Genomic DNA, 15,649 nt, shown 5'->3' with positions numbered 1-15,649 from the left:
TTTCTCTGATGAATTCCCTTTCCGATTATTTGGGACATCTGGAAAACAGCTTATTCAGAGAAGACAAGGTGAGCACTAGTCTTGTCTCATGCCAACTGTAAAGCATCCTGAAACCATTCATGTGTAGGGTTGCTTCGCAGCCAAGGGAATCAGCTCTCTCACAGTCTTGCCTAAAAACACAGCCATGAATAAAGAATGGTACCAGAATGTCCTCCAAGAGCAGCTTCTCCCAACCGTCCAAGAGCAGTTTGACGATCAACAATGAATTTTCCAGCATGATGGAGCACCTTGCCATAAAGAAAAGGTGATAACTAAATGGCTCAGGGAACAAAACATAGAGATTTTGGGTCCATGGCCTGGAAACTCCCCAGATCTTAATCCCATTGAGAACTTGTGGTCAATCATCAAGAGACCGGTAGACAAACAAAAACCAACAAATTCTGACAAAATGCAAGCATTGATTGTGCAAGAATGGGCTGCTATCAGTCAGGATTTGGTCCAGAAGTTGATTGAGAGCATGCCAGGGAGAATTGCAGAGGTCCTGAAGAAGAAGGGTCAACACTGCAAATATTGACTTGCTGCATTAACTCATTCTAACTGTCAATATAAGCTTTTGTTACTCATAATATGCTTGCAATTATATTTCTGTATGTGATAAAAACATCTGACAAACACACATAAAAACCAGAGGGCAGCAGATCATGTAAAAATATAATATTTGTGTCATTCTCAAAACTTTTTGCCATGACTGTACTGCCAATACAAGTCTATGGAGAGGGGGGCAGTAAGAGGTTACATCGGAGAGGGAGTGAGTTCATAGAATAGGAGCAGAGAAACAGGGAAAGTGACTACACAGGCTAGCAGGAAGCCACCCATTGGCTTCATTTACAGTTTATACTGTTCATTATTAATCTTAAATGGTCTCCTTGTTGAAACTACTTCTTAGGGTATACTAGTAAGACAAAGAAGAGCAGTGTGTGCATTGTATGGGAGACATTGTAGATGTTAGGTTTTACCCACTTACTTGACAACTACAAATAAGACTTTGAGCATGCAAAGGAGAAAATCAATGAAAAATGCAATCTATATGGCACACACATAACGGCTTATCCTGAAGTTACTTAAAAAGACAGATACACTGTAAGTATACTTGTAATATTAGGTTGAACTAAATTACTCTTTTATTTTTTCATTAAAAACTGCAGCTGTTATATAGTTAGTCCTTTATCCATAAAATTAATAATAGCAATTTGAACTTGGCCTTCTCCTGTAAAGTCATATATTATAATAGCCGTGTTCCTATACCCCATGTAGTCATGTCCTTTAGGCGAGAAGGGAATTATAGAAAACCTTCATTAATTAATGTTACCTAGTAGGTTAATTACTGCCAACTAATAATGTACCATGTCATCAACTGGTCTCCCTTTTAAGTATCTATTAAAATGCTGTCTAGAAAAATAGAATGCGCCATCTATCAGGTTTGTGTCCAAGGAAAATATTTCAGGATGATATATGTGCAGCAAAGCATACAGCTGTTAATACAACAGTTGGAGTTTTCCATACATTTATTGGTCTCAATATTTCATCCTGATCATTATTCTATGTAAATCTTTTGTCCTTGTTACAGGAAGTATTTAAGTGAAGGAGAATATAAGGTATATCTAAGTGACTGTATTATTGTTTAAAGGGGTACTCAAGTGGGAAAAACATTCAGATTACCTGGTGTCAAAATGCTATACAGATTTGTAAATTACTTGAGAGAGAGAAAATGAAAGATAGACTCATTGCAGGTCATAGCGTAAAGTCAAAGTGTAAGTGCAAAAAGAAGGTGAATAAAAAATATTTATCCAAACATTTTGTTCATAAGCACCTTCTTTTTGCACTTACACTATGACCAGCGATAAGTCTTTCTCTCAATCTCTATGCCTCTCAATTGATTTATAAATTTGTATAGCATTTTTTGCCACTTTTTTACCCCTTTAGGCCTCGTTCACATGTTGTAAGACAGCGGCCGTTCTGTGACACAGCCGATGTCTGTGATGTTCACCAGTATCGGCCGTTTGTTTCGAATTTTAATGTAGGCACATTCGGGTGTGTCCGCACTCCAATTAACCATAGGAGACAATGTAAAGTACAGCTGATGCCACACTTTACATTGTCTGCACAGTCAATTTTGGATAGGCGCTGTTCAATGAATAGCCGCAAAAAATTGATATGTCAGTTTTTGAGCGGCCACATAAAATCAGGGACGGAGTGTATATAGTGTGTATACACTCCGGCCGGGATGCCATAGTAATGAAAGCGATTGGCCGCTGTCATTAAATGAGAAAAAAAAAGCAAATATATATATATATATCTGGGATTATTAGGAACTAGGAACCCCATGCATTTTGTCGATGAGGGAGGAGGGACTTCTCCATAAGATGATGAACAGGGTAACTAACTTACTGATATGCATTGATGAAAATAAACATGTGTTCAGGAAGTGTCAGACTGTATGCAGCGTAGACCAATATAGACAGAGATCGGCTTACAGTCACCTGTGACATTCTTTCACAGGTAAGGCCAAGTTAATCAAAAAGCCATTAATATGTAAAACTCCAAAGTTGTAGTATTTTCAGGGACCCATGGGGAGAAAAACAAGGAACCCAAATCATGGGTCAAAGAATGACTCATATGCTCCCGACATCTTTCACTCAGAGGTTATTTAATTCGGACATACCAACTCTAATATATGCAAGGATGACAGACAACTGATAGTGTCCTGGGTTCAGGATGTTATCATTCTTGCCACTAAGCCTAAAGGTCCACATGCACCTTCAATAATTGTTAGCTGAATTTTCGCTGTCAGTTATCTCTCCTGGCCCCTGACCATGCTAGAATATATTGATTGTCTTTAAGTTTGGTTTTCTTTTATACATTTTTGTAGCAATTACAGTGGTGCCTTGGATTACGAGCATAATTCGTTCCGGGGCCGTGCTTGTAATCCAAATCCACTCTTAAACTAAAGCAAATTTTCCCATAAGAGATCACTGATATGCAGACAATTGGTTCCACACCCCAAAAATAATGATTTATTATTCTGAATAACATGTAAAATAAAACAGATGAAACAAACATTCAGAAACAGCTGAATATGTGATATTATAAGTTACTGTACAGTATTGGAGAGGATGGGAAACACAAGGGCGGACAGAGACTGCAGGGAGCATGAAAGAATGAGCAGAGCAGATGTGGGCACTGTATAGCAGCACTCTCTGTCTGGGGAGAGAAGGGTTACAGCTATGGAGAAATTACCTCCACAGTCCTGTCCCCTGATGTAAGCCCCAGCCTGAAGTGGATCTACCATGATTTGGAAGGTAAGGTAAGACTTCCTGGGTCAGAGTACAGAGCTGTAGACCCTGCTATGCAGACCATGCCCCTCCTCCACTCGCGCTCCAACCCAGTACAGGGAGCTCTTAAACCAAAGCAATGCTCTTAAACCAAGTCACAATTTTGAAAAACTGTGAGCTCTTAAACCAAAACACTTTTAAACCAAGTTACTCTTAAACCAAGGTACCACTGTATAGCAATAATGATATTCCTAATTAGTGGTGAGCAAACTTTTTTAAGTGTTCTTGGAACCTCAATGCTTGGCATTTGACTCTCACGTCTGGAGAAGTTGGATGCTGCCCTAGGGCTGTCAGAAAAACATGGATATAGCTTATGGTTGTATACATGTTTGCCCAGACTACCTAGGGTGGCATCCATGTTCTCCAGCCACCAGGAGTCAAATGCCAAGTGTTTGGGTTCAGAGAACAAGTCTCACCCCTAGTCAGGAGTAAACATTATTGAAAATTGCTATAAAAATATATAAAAGAAAACCGAACTTAGAGACAATCGATATATTCTAGCATAAAGTAAAACTAACATGAAGGGGCCACACTGTTTTTCAGCCAGTAGGATCTCCCCATTGTTCCTGAAGCAAACAGTCATGTTAACAACTTGCAGATAATAGAAGGTTCCTGTTGAATGTTTCCATCTCCAAACTGCCCACAGCAACCAATCACAGTTCAGCTTTCCTTTCAGCACTGCCTAAAGCTGAGCTGTGATTGGTTGCTGTGGGTAGTTTGCACCAGTCTAAATTTTACACCCTTTGATAAATCTCCCCCTAAGAGTTGAATTACAGTATAGGGCTACCCAAAGGGGTGCAGATTAATTCCAGTTTAGAGCCATTAATGTGATTACGGCTGAAGTGAAACACCGCACAAAACTCTTAGATAAGCGTGTGGCACTGTTTTCAAAAGAAAACTATTTTGGTTTTCTTATCCAGTCTAATTCTTTTAACATTTTCCTGTCTTCTTTTGGAGACAGAAACAGAAATAGAGGCTCCTTCGGTAGTCATCTGCCTTACAAAAAATATAGCTCAGCTGTATAAAGGAATTTTTCTCAGTATGTCTTTGTCATAAGAGAAGCAAATAAAGAGTATTTTATTGAAACCTTGCTTGCCGTGTCCTTTCCTATTGTGAATTTTCTATTCTGTTTTCTCTACGAGCTGACAAACATTTTGGGTGGTGTCTTTTTTTTTTTTCAATTTCTTTTTCGTTCATTCCTAGGTTGTCAACCATATGCTTAAATTTAACTAGCAAAACGCAATGAGAAAATGGGATAAAATAATAAAATTAAAATATGCAAATGCTTAAAATATAAGAAAAGAATTACCTCATTGTATAAAGAAGCGTTCCATCTTCTGTTATTCGCAACAGTTTGTTTGGCATAGTCATGTTGTGAGCCACAGACTTCTTTCCATTGTGAAAAAATGTATCTGGAGTCCATATTTTACTAGCCATTAAATTATTTAGACGGAGAACAGTCATAGGGCCTTTAAATTTTAATCTTTCATCCCTCCAACCTTGTCGAAAAAATACATCAATTGTATATTCCTGTATATGGGAAAAACAGAGTGTACAGAGTCCAGCTAAAATGCATTCTTATTCTCGGCACACCACCCACATTGTTTTATTATTGCTATTTACAATACATCTCTTATATGTAGCTTTCCATTCGATAAATGGGAAAATCATGTCTCGGAAATGTAGGCAGACAAGAAAAATGGCAACAAGAGAAATGTAATATCAATATTAAGATCAATGACCAACAAACACATGTGGCCACAGGACGCTGATCTCATTGTTCATGTAACCTGCTATACGGCTACCGTCTGTATGTTTGGAGGCTGCGAGCTCCGACCTGAATTTCTGGGTTAAACGAAACCATCAAACATCTGTTTCTTAAATAATGTAACCCAATTCATTGGGCTCGGATTCTGATTCATTTATTAGCCTATGCAGATCACTGAATAGAAATTAGGGAATAGAGATGAATGAGGCATTTTATCTTATCCGCAACTCTGTATAATACTATGGGTGAATCGATTTCTCTATCATTGACTTAAATTTGCCAAAAGCTTATTTCAAACCTGGCACATTGATTTGTCTAATGCATCTTGATGGGCAGAGAACCGCAAGCTGATTATTATCTTGAATGAGCTGAAAACATTGTGTATGTCTATTAGGGAATGAAATAAGGTCTCAGTGGGATAAGATATAGGCTGTTATGATGGAAACAGTAAGAAAAATTGTTGACCATCCCGTTTTCCTTGTTTGCCACAAGATCTATCACTGGGATCCTGACCGATTTCTTGGAAGTCAGGGGGTCCTTTGACCAGTTTTCTAAACTAAGACTGTTAGCTCATATGTTGCAGCTTTCGTTGATGTGACGTGCTTTAAACTCCTTCAGTTTATTTTATGATTAAACTATTTCCATCGAACCTTGTGTGCCTTTCGCAAATGAAATATGAGAGAGAGGATATGCTGTCTAACTGCATCATAACAATTGATTGGTAAAAAGTTCTGAGACCAAGCGGAAGCACTGCGGAATCTGTTGGTGCTATATAAATAAAATTATTATTATTATTATTATTATTATTATTATTATTATTATTATTATTACCAGATCAGGGCCTCAAAATATGCTTGACACACTCTCAGGCTGGGTTCATACGGTGTGTGACACCAGCCGTTCTGTGACCTGGCTGTATCACAGAATAACCAGTGTCAGTGAAGATCATCACGGCCGATACTGCAGTACCTGCCAGATGATCTTCATTTGTGTTGAATTGGGATGCGGGCGCATCCTCGTGTGCCATTCAACATAGCTGACCATGGAAAGTGTGGCCGGAGCCGCACTCTCCATTGGCTGACCTGTCAGGCTTGTGCGGCTGCTATTAAATGAATAGCGGCCATACAAAACCAACATGTCAGTTTTTTGTGCGGCTGCTAGGGATCCCGGGCAGAGTGTATACTATACTATCCGGCTGGGATTCCCTCTAACTGCAGTGCACAAAAGTTGTGCAATAACGGCCGTGATTAATACACAATTTATGTTGTCTGAACGTGGTCTCATATTAGATGACATTATAACTTTCTCTAAGCCAGAAGGATTTGTTTGGTAATCAGGTAATGATTCTGGCTGGATACTCTTGCCATTGGCCATTGTTAACCAATGTAGATGGGAATTTGATGTCTCAATGTGATAGAAAATAATTTTAGTCATGCTACCTCAACCAGTAAGTGGCTTCTACAACTTATCCCATCCTTTTTAGCATTGTAGATAGACACACAATGTACATTTATAAAAAAAAAAAAAAATCCCTCTTCTTAAAGGAGAAGTCCGGCGAAAGTTTTTATTAAAGTATTATACTGCCCCCCAAAAGTTATACAAATCACCAATATACACTTATTATGGGAGATGCTTATAAAGTGCTTTTTTCCCTGCACTTACTACTGCATCAAGACTTCACTTCCTGGATAAAATGGTGTTGCCACGACTTGACTCCCAGAGCTGTACGGGCTGTGGCTGCTGGAGGGATGCTCAGTGTCCCTCCAGTGCCCTGTGTCCCTCAGTGTCCCCCTGCCATCATTCTCTCCAGCAGCCACAGCCCGCACAGCTCTGGGAGTTGGGTCGTGACATCACCATTTTATCCAGGAAGTGAAGCCTTGATGCAGTAGTAAGTGCAGGGGAAAAATCACTTTATGAGCATTTCCCGTAATATGTGTATATTGGGGATTTGTATAACTTTGGGGGGCAAAACAATACTTTAATTAAAATCTTTGCTAAACTTCTCTAAATATTTCATAATACAATGGGCTGGGCAAATTCAATTTTTGAGATTGCCCTCATGAAGAACAATTGTAGACTGTACATTGTATTGTTTTGTTGCTTGCATCAAAGGAGGAGGAACTTGCATTACCGCATGGATGGATTTACAGTATGTTTTTTTCATCCTTTTTTTAAAAAAACTGATGTATTTATGTGCATCCATTTTGATCCATTTTTCCATTGACTTCCATTATAAAAAAGGATAAAAAAAATCTTTTTTTTTTATGTTTTTGTGTACGTTAAGAAAAAACAGATGCATTTGATCCGTTTTTTTTTCTATTAACTTCTTAGCGTATACAAAAACGCACTTGACCTTAACGGATGCACATAATTGCATCCATTTTTCCAACCGTTTTTACAAAAAAATGGATTGCAAAAACGTAGTGTGATCCCAGTGAGGATGGTGATGCTGTTTTATTTATTTATTTAGGCTACAACTATGGTGTGTGGGGAAGGGAAGTGGGAAATTATAAAGGTAGATAAGAATGATCCCTAACATAATAATTTGAGAAGATAACTGAAGGGATATTGGCTAATTGGTTCTAGTCGTAAAATCTCCAGTGAAAAAGTTTTCCCCAGCATCTCATTGCCCAAGCAAGTATTATATGAAAAGTGATTATTTTTAATTAGTAAAATAATATTTATTATAAAAATGAGGTTCTAGTCTTGCAGATGCATTATATTTATATTACTATAAGTAATGTGAAATTTATAGCACATACCAAATATAGGTCAGTCAAAAAGGAGGAAAAAAGGAGTAATACAGCATAAAGATGCCTGATAGGTGAAATTAGTCTTGAATTGTTCATTACTATATGCAAATACAATTCATCTTATTATTCCCTTTGTGCATAGACCTTGAAGTTAAACTCTATGACCAAAGAATGTATTATAGGAAAATGCATGCATCTTACCATATCATGATCGGAAACTGGTCCAAAGCTGGTGACAAAGATGTCTGTGTTCACTTCAGTTACACGCTCTGTTGAAGCAGGAAATGAGGATGTTCAATGTCTACTAACAATCTTCATTAGATCTAATATAGGTATTTTCTCATCACCCCCTAAGTAGAGCAAATATATATATATATATATATATATATATATATATATATATATATATATATTTCTCCAATTTAAACTTTCAAGGACACACAATTTACCATACATTAAAAAGGATGGAGAGACCCATGTTTCTCCTAATAGGACATACAGTATGGACACACATTGGACAGTGGAGTTCCTCTCCATCACTCTAAGTGGCATATTCACTTGACTAGCTATTGACTAGTTGATTAGTAAATTCATTTAACAAGATAGATACGGGAAGTTAAAGGAATATGTTTCTATGTGGAAAGATTTTTGGAATATACAGACAACATATAAGGCTTCGTTCTCACTGAGCAAAACTAGCAGAATTCCGCAGCGGAATTGTCCGCCACGGATTGCCGATAGCCTCCCTCTCAAAATGGGAGTCTACGGGAGGCGCGCGCTCCTGCTTTGTCCGCGCGGAAGAATGAACATGTTCATTCTTCAGCGCGGACAGAGCAGGAGCGCGCGCCTCCCATAGACTCCCATTATGAGAGGGAGGCTATCGGATTCCACCTTTCATTTTCCAAAGAGTCTGTGAGGAATGAAAGGTGGAATCTGATTGGTTGCTAGGGGCAACTGAGCCAGTTTCACTTTACACCATGTTTGATAAATCTCCCTCTTAGAGTATATGAGAATAATAGACCCTATCTCATGGCAATATTGCCCCCTATAAATGGGTAGAATTACCTGGGGTGGGTAGCTTTCTGGTATTTTTGATGGTAGTGCTGGTTTAGGGCAAATATAAAGGGGGTATGTGTGAGGGAAGTGTAATTTTAATACTTTAAGAATACAGTTTTGGTAGTATTGGTATTTTCATTTCAGGGTCTGGACGATGGTGGGGGTGGCCGAGTTGAAACCTATTTATTTAGAGGGTGGGTATCCTGGGGAGAAAAATAGAACCCCCTCCCCTCCAAGGATGGGGATAAGTTGTAGGCGCCCCATAGATTTAACTCTATGGGATGATAACATGTTCTGTCATATGGTGATACTGTTGGTGTGGTTACCTTAGAAGGGGACAGATTTCAAGATTTAGGTTGTTAATTTGAGTATTGCTACAAACGCATGTTTTGTGGTTTTAATGTTTTGTATGATAAACTTTAATTACAGATAATATATATATATATATATATATATATATATATATATATATATATAATGTGTCCAATTTATTGTTGTTGGCCAAATTTCTTATTATGAAACCCAAATAATTAATATATAACAATGAGGATAAACTAAGGATCTTTATTAAAATATTTCTTGCTCCATTGTCCTATTTTGTACTAGCAAATTTGCTACTTAAATTTTCAATCTTCTCATCCCCACAATTAAAATGAATGGAATATTTGCACAGTCAACAAGTACCAAAAGAATGCTTCAAACCACTCTGAGGCACGTTTACACAAGTAAAAAAAAAACCCACAAAACTGGAAAAAGGCGCCCACTTTTAGTTTTTAAAAAAAGTTTATTATTGAATCATTTTATTTGACTCAAATGAATTGCATTAAAGTCTACGGAATAACAGACGTCATTTGCACATAGTGTATCAAATAACGGACGTCTTTTGAGTCAGACGTCAAATTTTGCTTACTCACACATAGTTATTGTTTTTTCCCCATCCTTTCACTATTTTTACTAGTAAATCTAATGGGCTTTTCAATTAAAGACATACCCAAAGACCAATCAGTCCACCTGAACTAAAACTATGTACCAACGGCCGTCATTGCACTGACAGGCGGATAAACCACAAATTAACCAACATTATTTTGGACTCAAGATGATGGATGTATTTTTTAAAAAAATATGAACACACAAGAAAAAACTTTGTGGGAACATAGCCTGGGATTTATATACAGTAGGAATATTTCCTCAGGTTATGAAATCAACCATTAAGTCAATCATTAGGTCAATCTTTAAAGTGTACCTGTTGTTATAACTTTCAAACTCTAAATCAAAAGTGGATGTGATGTAAAGCAAGTTTGCAATTTACATTATTTATTTATTATCATGGAAAACACAGAACTTCCTGTGTTTAGACTCTTTTTTTTTCAGAGTCTAAACACAGGAAGTTCTGTGTTTCCCAGGTCATCTGCGCTCACAGAGAAGGCAGTCATGTGACTGATGGACACATACAGCTGTGACGCTCTGTACTGGCCGGGACTTCATGTGTATAGTCCCTTTTTTCCCACCAGCACAGGACTAAAAATCTGCCGTTAGGAGAATGGAACTGGGTTTCTGGCAAGTATATCTTTGTTTTGCAGGATGATAACAACAAAAAAAAGGAAATAAAAATAATGAATGTATATTGCTTTATTTCAAATCTACTGATTTAGATTTTGAAAGTTATAATGACAGGTGCCATTTAAATTATGGAATTCCTAGATTTTTATTTTTATTTTTCACAAAGTAACAAATAGAAGTTTTTTTTTTAAAAAAAAAATCACTGTATGACCCTCAAACTAAAGAAATTGTTAAAACACTGTTTTTTTGTGATGTAAGAAATAAAAAAAATATATATGTATTCTTTAAGCCCAAAATAATTATATCATTTTGGGGTGGTGCTACTGATCATTGGGAGTCCAACTTCTGACACCCCATCAACCTCACAATAAAAGAGCTGTGTAGAGATTTTTGAAAGGAACTGTAGTCTAACATGCCAATGAGCCTGACAGAGACAGCCCAGTAAAGTACTTTTTTTAATTGTATTTGAAAAATACAGCTTATTGTTTTCAACTGTAGTTCAGGCAACTAAATCCAAATGTAAGTATTGGAAAAACCTATGTCGAAAGGAATATTTTTTGTTTGTTTGCATGTTTCGCTGTTAGACTATGTTCACACAACAATTTTCTGCTCCCCTTAAAATGACGTCCGTCATTTTGAGTCTAAAATAACAGACGTCATTTAGCTGTCTAGATGGCTGTTGGTACATTATTCTAGTTTGGGTTACTAATTGCCCTTTAGGTGTGTCTTAATTGCAAAGTCCATTGAATTTAAAAATAAAAATGGAGAAAGAATGGTGAAAAACGAAAACTATGTGTGAACAACTAACAAAAAATGTCCACTGTTTGCAAAAGACGTCCAAAAATAATCATCATGTTTATTAGTTTGACGTCTGTGGTAAAAACATCCGTTATTCAATACATTGTCTGCATTGGACATCTGTCTTCCCATTGACTTTAATGCATTGCCATTGCAGTCAGTTAAATCGCGCCAATAACATTCCAATATTCCTTATTCCTATATTGCAATTGTGACATGTAAGTGGAGAAGTTAGATACTAACCCAGGAGAGTATCAAACAAATAGAGCATCTGTCACGCTAAATGCACAGTCATCAATATGCTAATCAATGTCCTGGGCAGACTTGAGCATCTTCACCACTGCCATCCCCTGGTGTACATCACTTCTCTAAGCAGAGATCACTGTGAAGTGCTGAGACCCAGTCACGTAGCTTTGTTTGTTAAATGTCATTAAATGTAGCAAAATTATTTCTGATTCAAATTGATTATATTTCATAAAAATAACTCAATAATATTCAAGAAATCTGTAAAAAAAATAATTTCTTTTCTCTTTTATTTCTTTTCCAGGAATATACTTAAAGGGAATCTGTCATCTGTAATTCACGTTCCAAACTGCTGACGCTGTTAGCTGTTAGGAGAAATATGGTACCTTTCATATGTCCATCTGTCCTTCTGTAATGCAGAAATATGCTTTTATTTTATGGCACAAAGAGTCAAAGAGGCTTTTCCAAGCTTCTGAAGTGCTGCAAAATAGAATCCTCCTCCACTCCCCCATCCCTGCTCAATTGCAACCTGGAAATTGAGTCCAAAGGGGGGTGTATGGAGGTGTGACAGGTTGATGCACTTCATGGGTTTGGATATGCCTCTCTGACTCTTTGTACTCTACCTTCTGGAAGCACAGATGCATACAGTATATTTTAAAGCGTAACTGTCATTTTTCAGAAATAAGTACAAGCAATTTTAAGAAACTCTGTAATAGGTTTTATTAAGCAAAAGATCCTCTTTCTATACTCAGAAAGCTGTTTTTCTACCTTCCCCATCACTTCACAAGAAGCAGGATTTCTGTGTCCATTATGCTCGATGGAGGGGAGAGGGGTCAAGTAGGGTTAAGGCAACCCTGCAAAACATTACATCTCACCAAGCTCCCAGACCTGAACTGACCTTTCTGACCTCCTGAATGGCCAGACAGTCTCCAAACTGCTGGGCTACTTATCTGCTGTCCCTACTCACTCATTTCCCTCTCCTCCTCCTACCTCTTTAGGTTATAATGGACTCAGCAAACCTGTGTTAACTTTTCTGTTATGGTAACGGTCATTTCAAACTATCTCTCCAACACTGAGATATAAGCTTTAGATGTTTTAGGCAAATTAGCAGATCCAGCCAATGAAATGTTTCCCTGGGGTGCAAAAGCCCAGCAACGTGCAGACCTTTCTTTCTTAACACTTCTTAATGTAAACGGCCACTCTGTCTAGATTGACAGGCTGCATGTTGCTGGGCTTTTGCACAGTGGGCTTTACTTCCTAATTTGCATAAAACTTCTATATCCTATTGCTCAGTGCTGGAGCGACGGATTAAATAAAGAGTTATATCTTCTGATTCAGAGCAGGCAGCTTGATTGTAAACTGCCTTTACTTTAGTTGAGAAAAAAAAAAGACACTGACAGTTCTGCTTCAATTTACGTTATCAATGTTTGATCATCAAAGGGTCAGACACCCAGGAGTCACATGTCAGTGACACATGCCAGTGAGTATCGTACTTCCTTCAATTTTCCTGGTACAGCAGCTACCTTGAAACCTCCACTGTCACTTGTAGTTCAGACCCATCTACCTTTTGTTCTGATAAATGTCACTGGTTCAAAGAACCCAACAATCAAATATTGATGGTATTTCCTAAGAATAGTTCCTTTATGGCAAGGCTCAAAAATGCTGATGTACTTTTTGTGTAGAATGAATATTTGATTATTGCAAACGCTTTTCTTTTTCTATGTAAGACTTACTGTGTATTTATATGAATAGGTTTTGTTTCACAAGTGGCTTGGTCTGCAGATATAGTAATAAAGAAGTATCCTTACCTAGTCTAATTCCCCACCCTTCTGTCTTCCTTTCCCCATTGCGCTCCTCTTCTGCCTAGTTTTTGTGACATTTTATATGCATCGATACTGCCAACTCACTACAGTAATTGGCTGAGTGGGAAGTCTCTTCCCACACAAAACTTTACAGGAACAAGGAAAAAGGGGACCATGGTAGGGAACAGCAATGACAGAATCAGGCTGGGTAAGTGTACTTCATGATTCATTTAACTGCAGCCTGTTACACTTGTAAAAAAACTAAACAAAAAAACTCGTATCTTTCTCCTACTGGTAGGACATCACCAACTAACCTCTTAAATATCCTTTAAATACCTACTTGCAGAAACTTGACTTTTCATATGTCTTCACTGCCTATTACATACTTTACCTAACACATTAGGAATCCATTGCTATACTGAAATTTTAAAAAATTATGGACCCGCTTCAGCATCTGACCCTTTGGACAAAAATCAAGGAATAGCATTTATATTTACAATAGACATAAATTGTACAGAGGACTTCCTTGTGCATTCCTTGTGCAAATATGTTTGTTTACTGGGAAAGAAATTCAATAAAATATAACCTCTAAGCATGATATTCTGGGATGCACTAACCCTTAGAGGACCAGGCCAAATAAAATTTTTGCGTTTTCGTTTTTTCCTCCTTGTACTTAAAAGGTCATAGCAGTTGCATTTTTTTCACCTAGAAACCCACATAAGCCCTTATTTTTTGCGCCACTAATTGTACTTTGCAATGCCGGGCTGAATTTTTTCATAAAGTACACTGCGAAACCAGAAAAAAAATTCAATGTGAAGTGAAATTGAAAAAGAAAAATGCATTTCTTTTATTTGGGGAATTTTTGTTTTTACGCTGCTCGCCCTGGGGTAAAACTGACTTGTAATATATGTTCCTCAAGTTGTTACGATTACAATGATATGTAACATGTATAACTTTTATTTTATTTGATGGCTTGTAAAAAATTCCAACCATTGTTAACAAATATATGTTCCTTAAAATCGCTCCATTCCCAGGCTTATTGCGCTTTTATCCTTTGGTCTATGGGGCTGAGGTGTAAGGTGTCATTTTTTGCCCCATGATGTATTCTTTCTATCGGTACTTTGATTGCACATATGCGACCTTTTGATCGCTTTTAATTACAATTTTTCTGGATTTGATGCAACCAAAAATGCGCAATTTTGCACTTTGGGATATTTTGCGCTTACGCCGTTTACCGTGCGAGATCAGGAATGTGATACATTAATAGTTTGGGCGATTACGCACGTGGCGATAGCAAACATGTTTATTTATTTATTTTAATAACATGGGAAAAGGGGGGTGATTCAAACTTTTATTAGCAACAACACTTTTTTTTACACTTATACTAGAAGCCCCCTGGGGGACTTCTAGTATAAGCACACTGATCTCTCATTGAGATATATGCTGTATAGTTATTTTAAATATCAAAATCGGCCTTTTCTCTACTTTTGAAGTTGTGTGAACATAAAAGAGTATTTTAAGAATATGTTCACATGACTATATTTGGATGTTTTACAGCCATATATATAATTCCCGTTTTGAAGCACGGTCTGTAGTCAATGGAGTGGGTACTGTATTTTCAGTACTGAAGTCAATAAAGCCTCTCTGTCAGTAATTATGTTTAACATCTTGGCTAGGCAAAAACCATCAATATAGAATTATTATGCAACAAATTGTGTCAATATTTATCTTCATATCTCAAAATATTTGAGTCTGCTGAGTAACTTGTAACCCGCGAAAGGTTCCGAAACATAAATGCATTTATTACAAAATTAGCTCTTAAAAATTTAAGAGGATAGAAAATACAAGACAGAATTCTTCAAACAACCGCAATAACTCATCCGTCCATTTCTAGGTTTTGATGAACTGCAAATATATTTGAGATCAAAAAGAAGGATGACAGGCATCTGCTGTGTCTATGTTTATAGCAATAGACTTCTATAGCTCACTATGTTATGTGTCAGCTGATGACAGTCATAGTAGGTTATAATAGATAATTCATTTTAAAAATGAATATTTTATCTTAGGCTCATTTTACATAGACATACTGGTTAATGTCTGTAACTGGTAAATGATCCACAATGCAGACATAATAATAGCAGTATAATTTCAGTATGTGGCTGTTTTCACATGTGCATATTCTGAATGAGATAGAAACCATGCCCCCCTCCCCCCAATTACTTTCCCAATAGCTACTAGATGTTATGGATGATCCTGTCAACATCACACAGCTATTGG

General features: G+C 37.2%; 1 protein-coding gene across 1 annotated transcript in view; it reads right to left on the bottom strand.

Annotated features, from left to right (window-relative positions):
- GABRA1 (gamma-aminobutyric acid type A receptor subunit alpha1) overlaps positions 1-15,649 on the bottom strand; it is a 118,535-nt gene that overhangs the window by 51,668 nt on the left and 51,218 nt on the right. The window contains exons 3-4 of the mRNA XM_069954103.1: positions 8,115-8,182; positions 4,702-4,922 (exon numbers count right to left, since the gene is read on the bottom strand). Coding sequence (XP_069810204.1) covers positions 4,702-4,922; positions 8,115-8,182 — 289 coding nt within the window. The remainder of the gene's footprint in view (positions 1-4,701; positions 4,923-8,114; positions 8,183-15,649) is intronic.

This window comes from Dendropsophus ebraccatus, chromosome 1 (genome assembly GCF_027789765.1).
Source record: "Dendropsophus ebraccatus isolate aDenEbr1 chromosome 1, aDenEbr1.pat, whole genome shotgun sequence".
NCBI classification, from domain to species: Eukaryota; Metazoa; Chordata; class Amphibia; order Anura; family Hylidae; genus Dendropsophus; species Dendropsophus ebraccatus.
The sequence above is the reverse complement of the archived record's forward strand: the minus strand, read 5'-3'. Positions and strand labels throughout refer to the sequence as shown.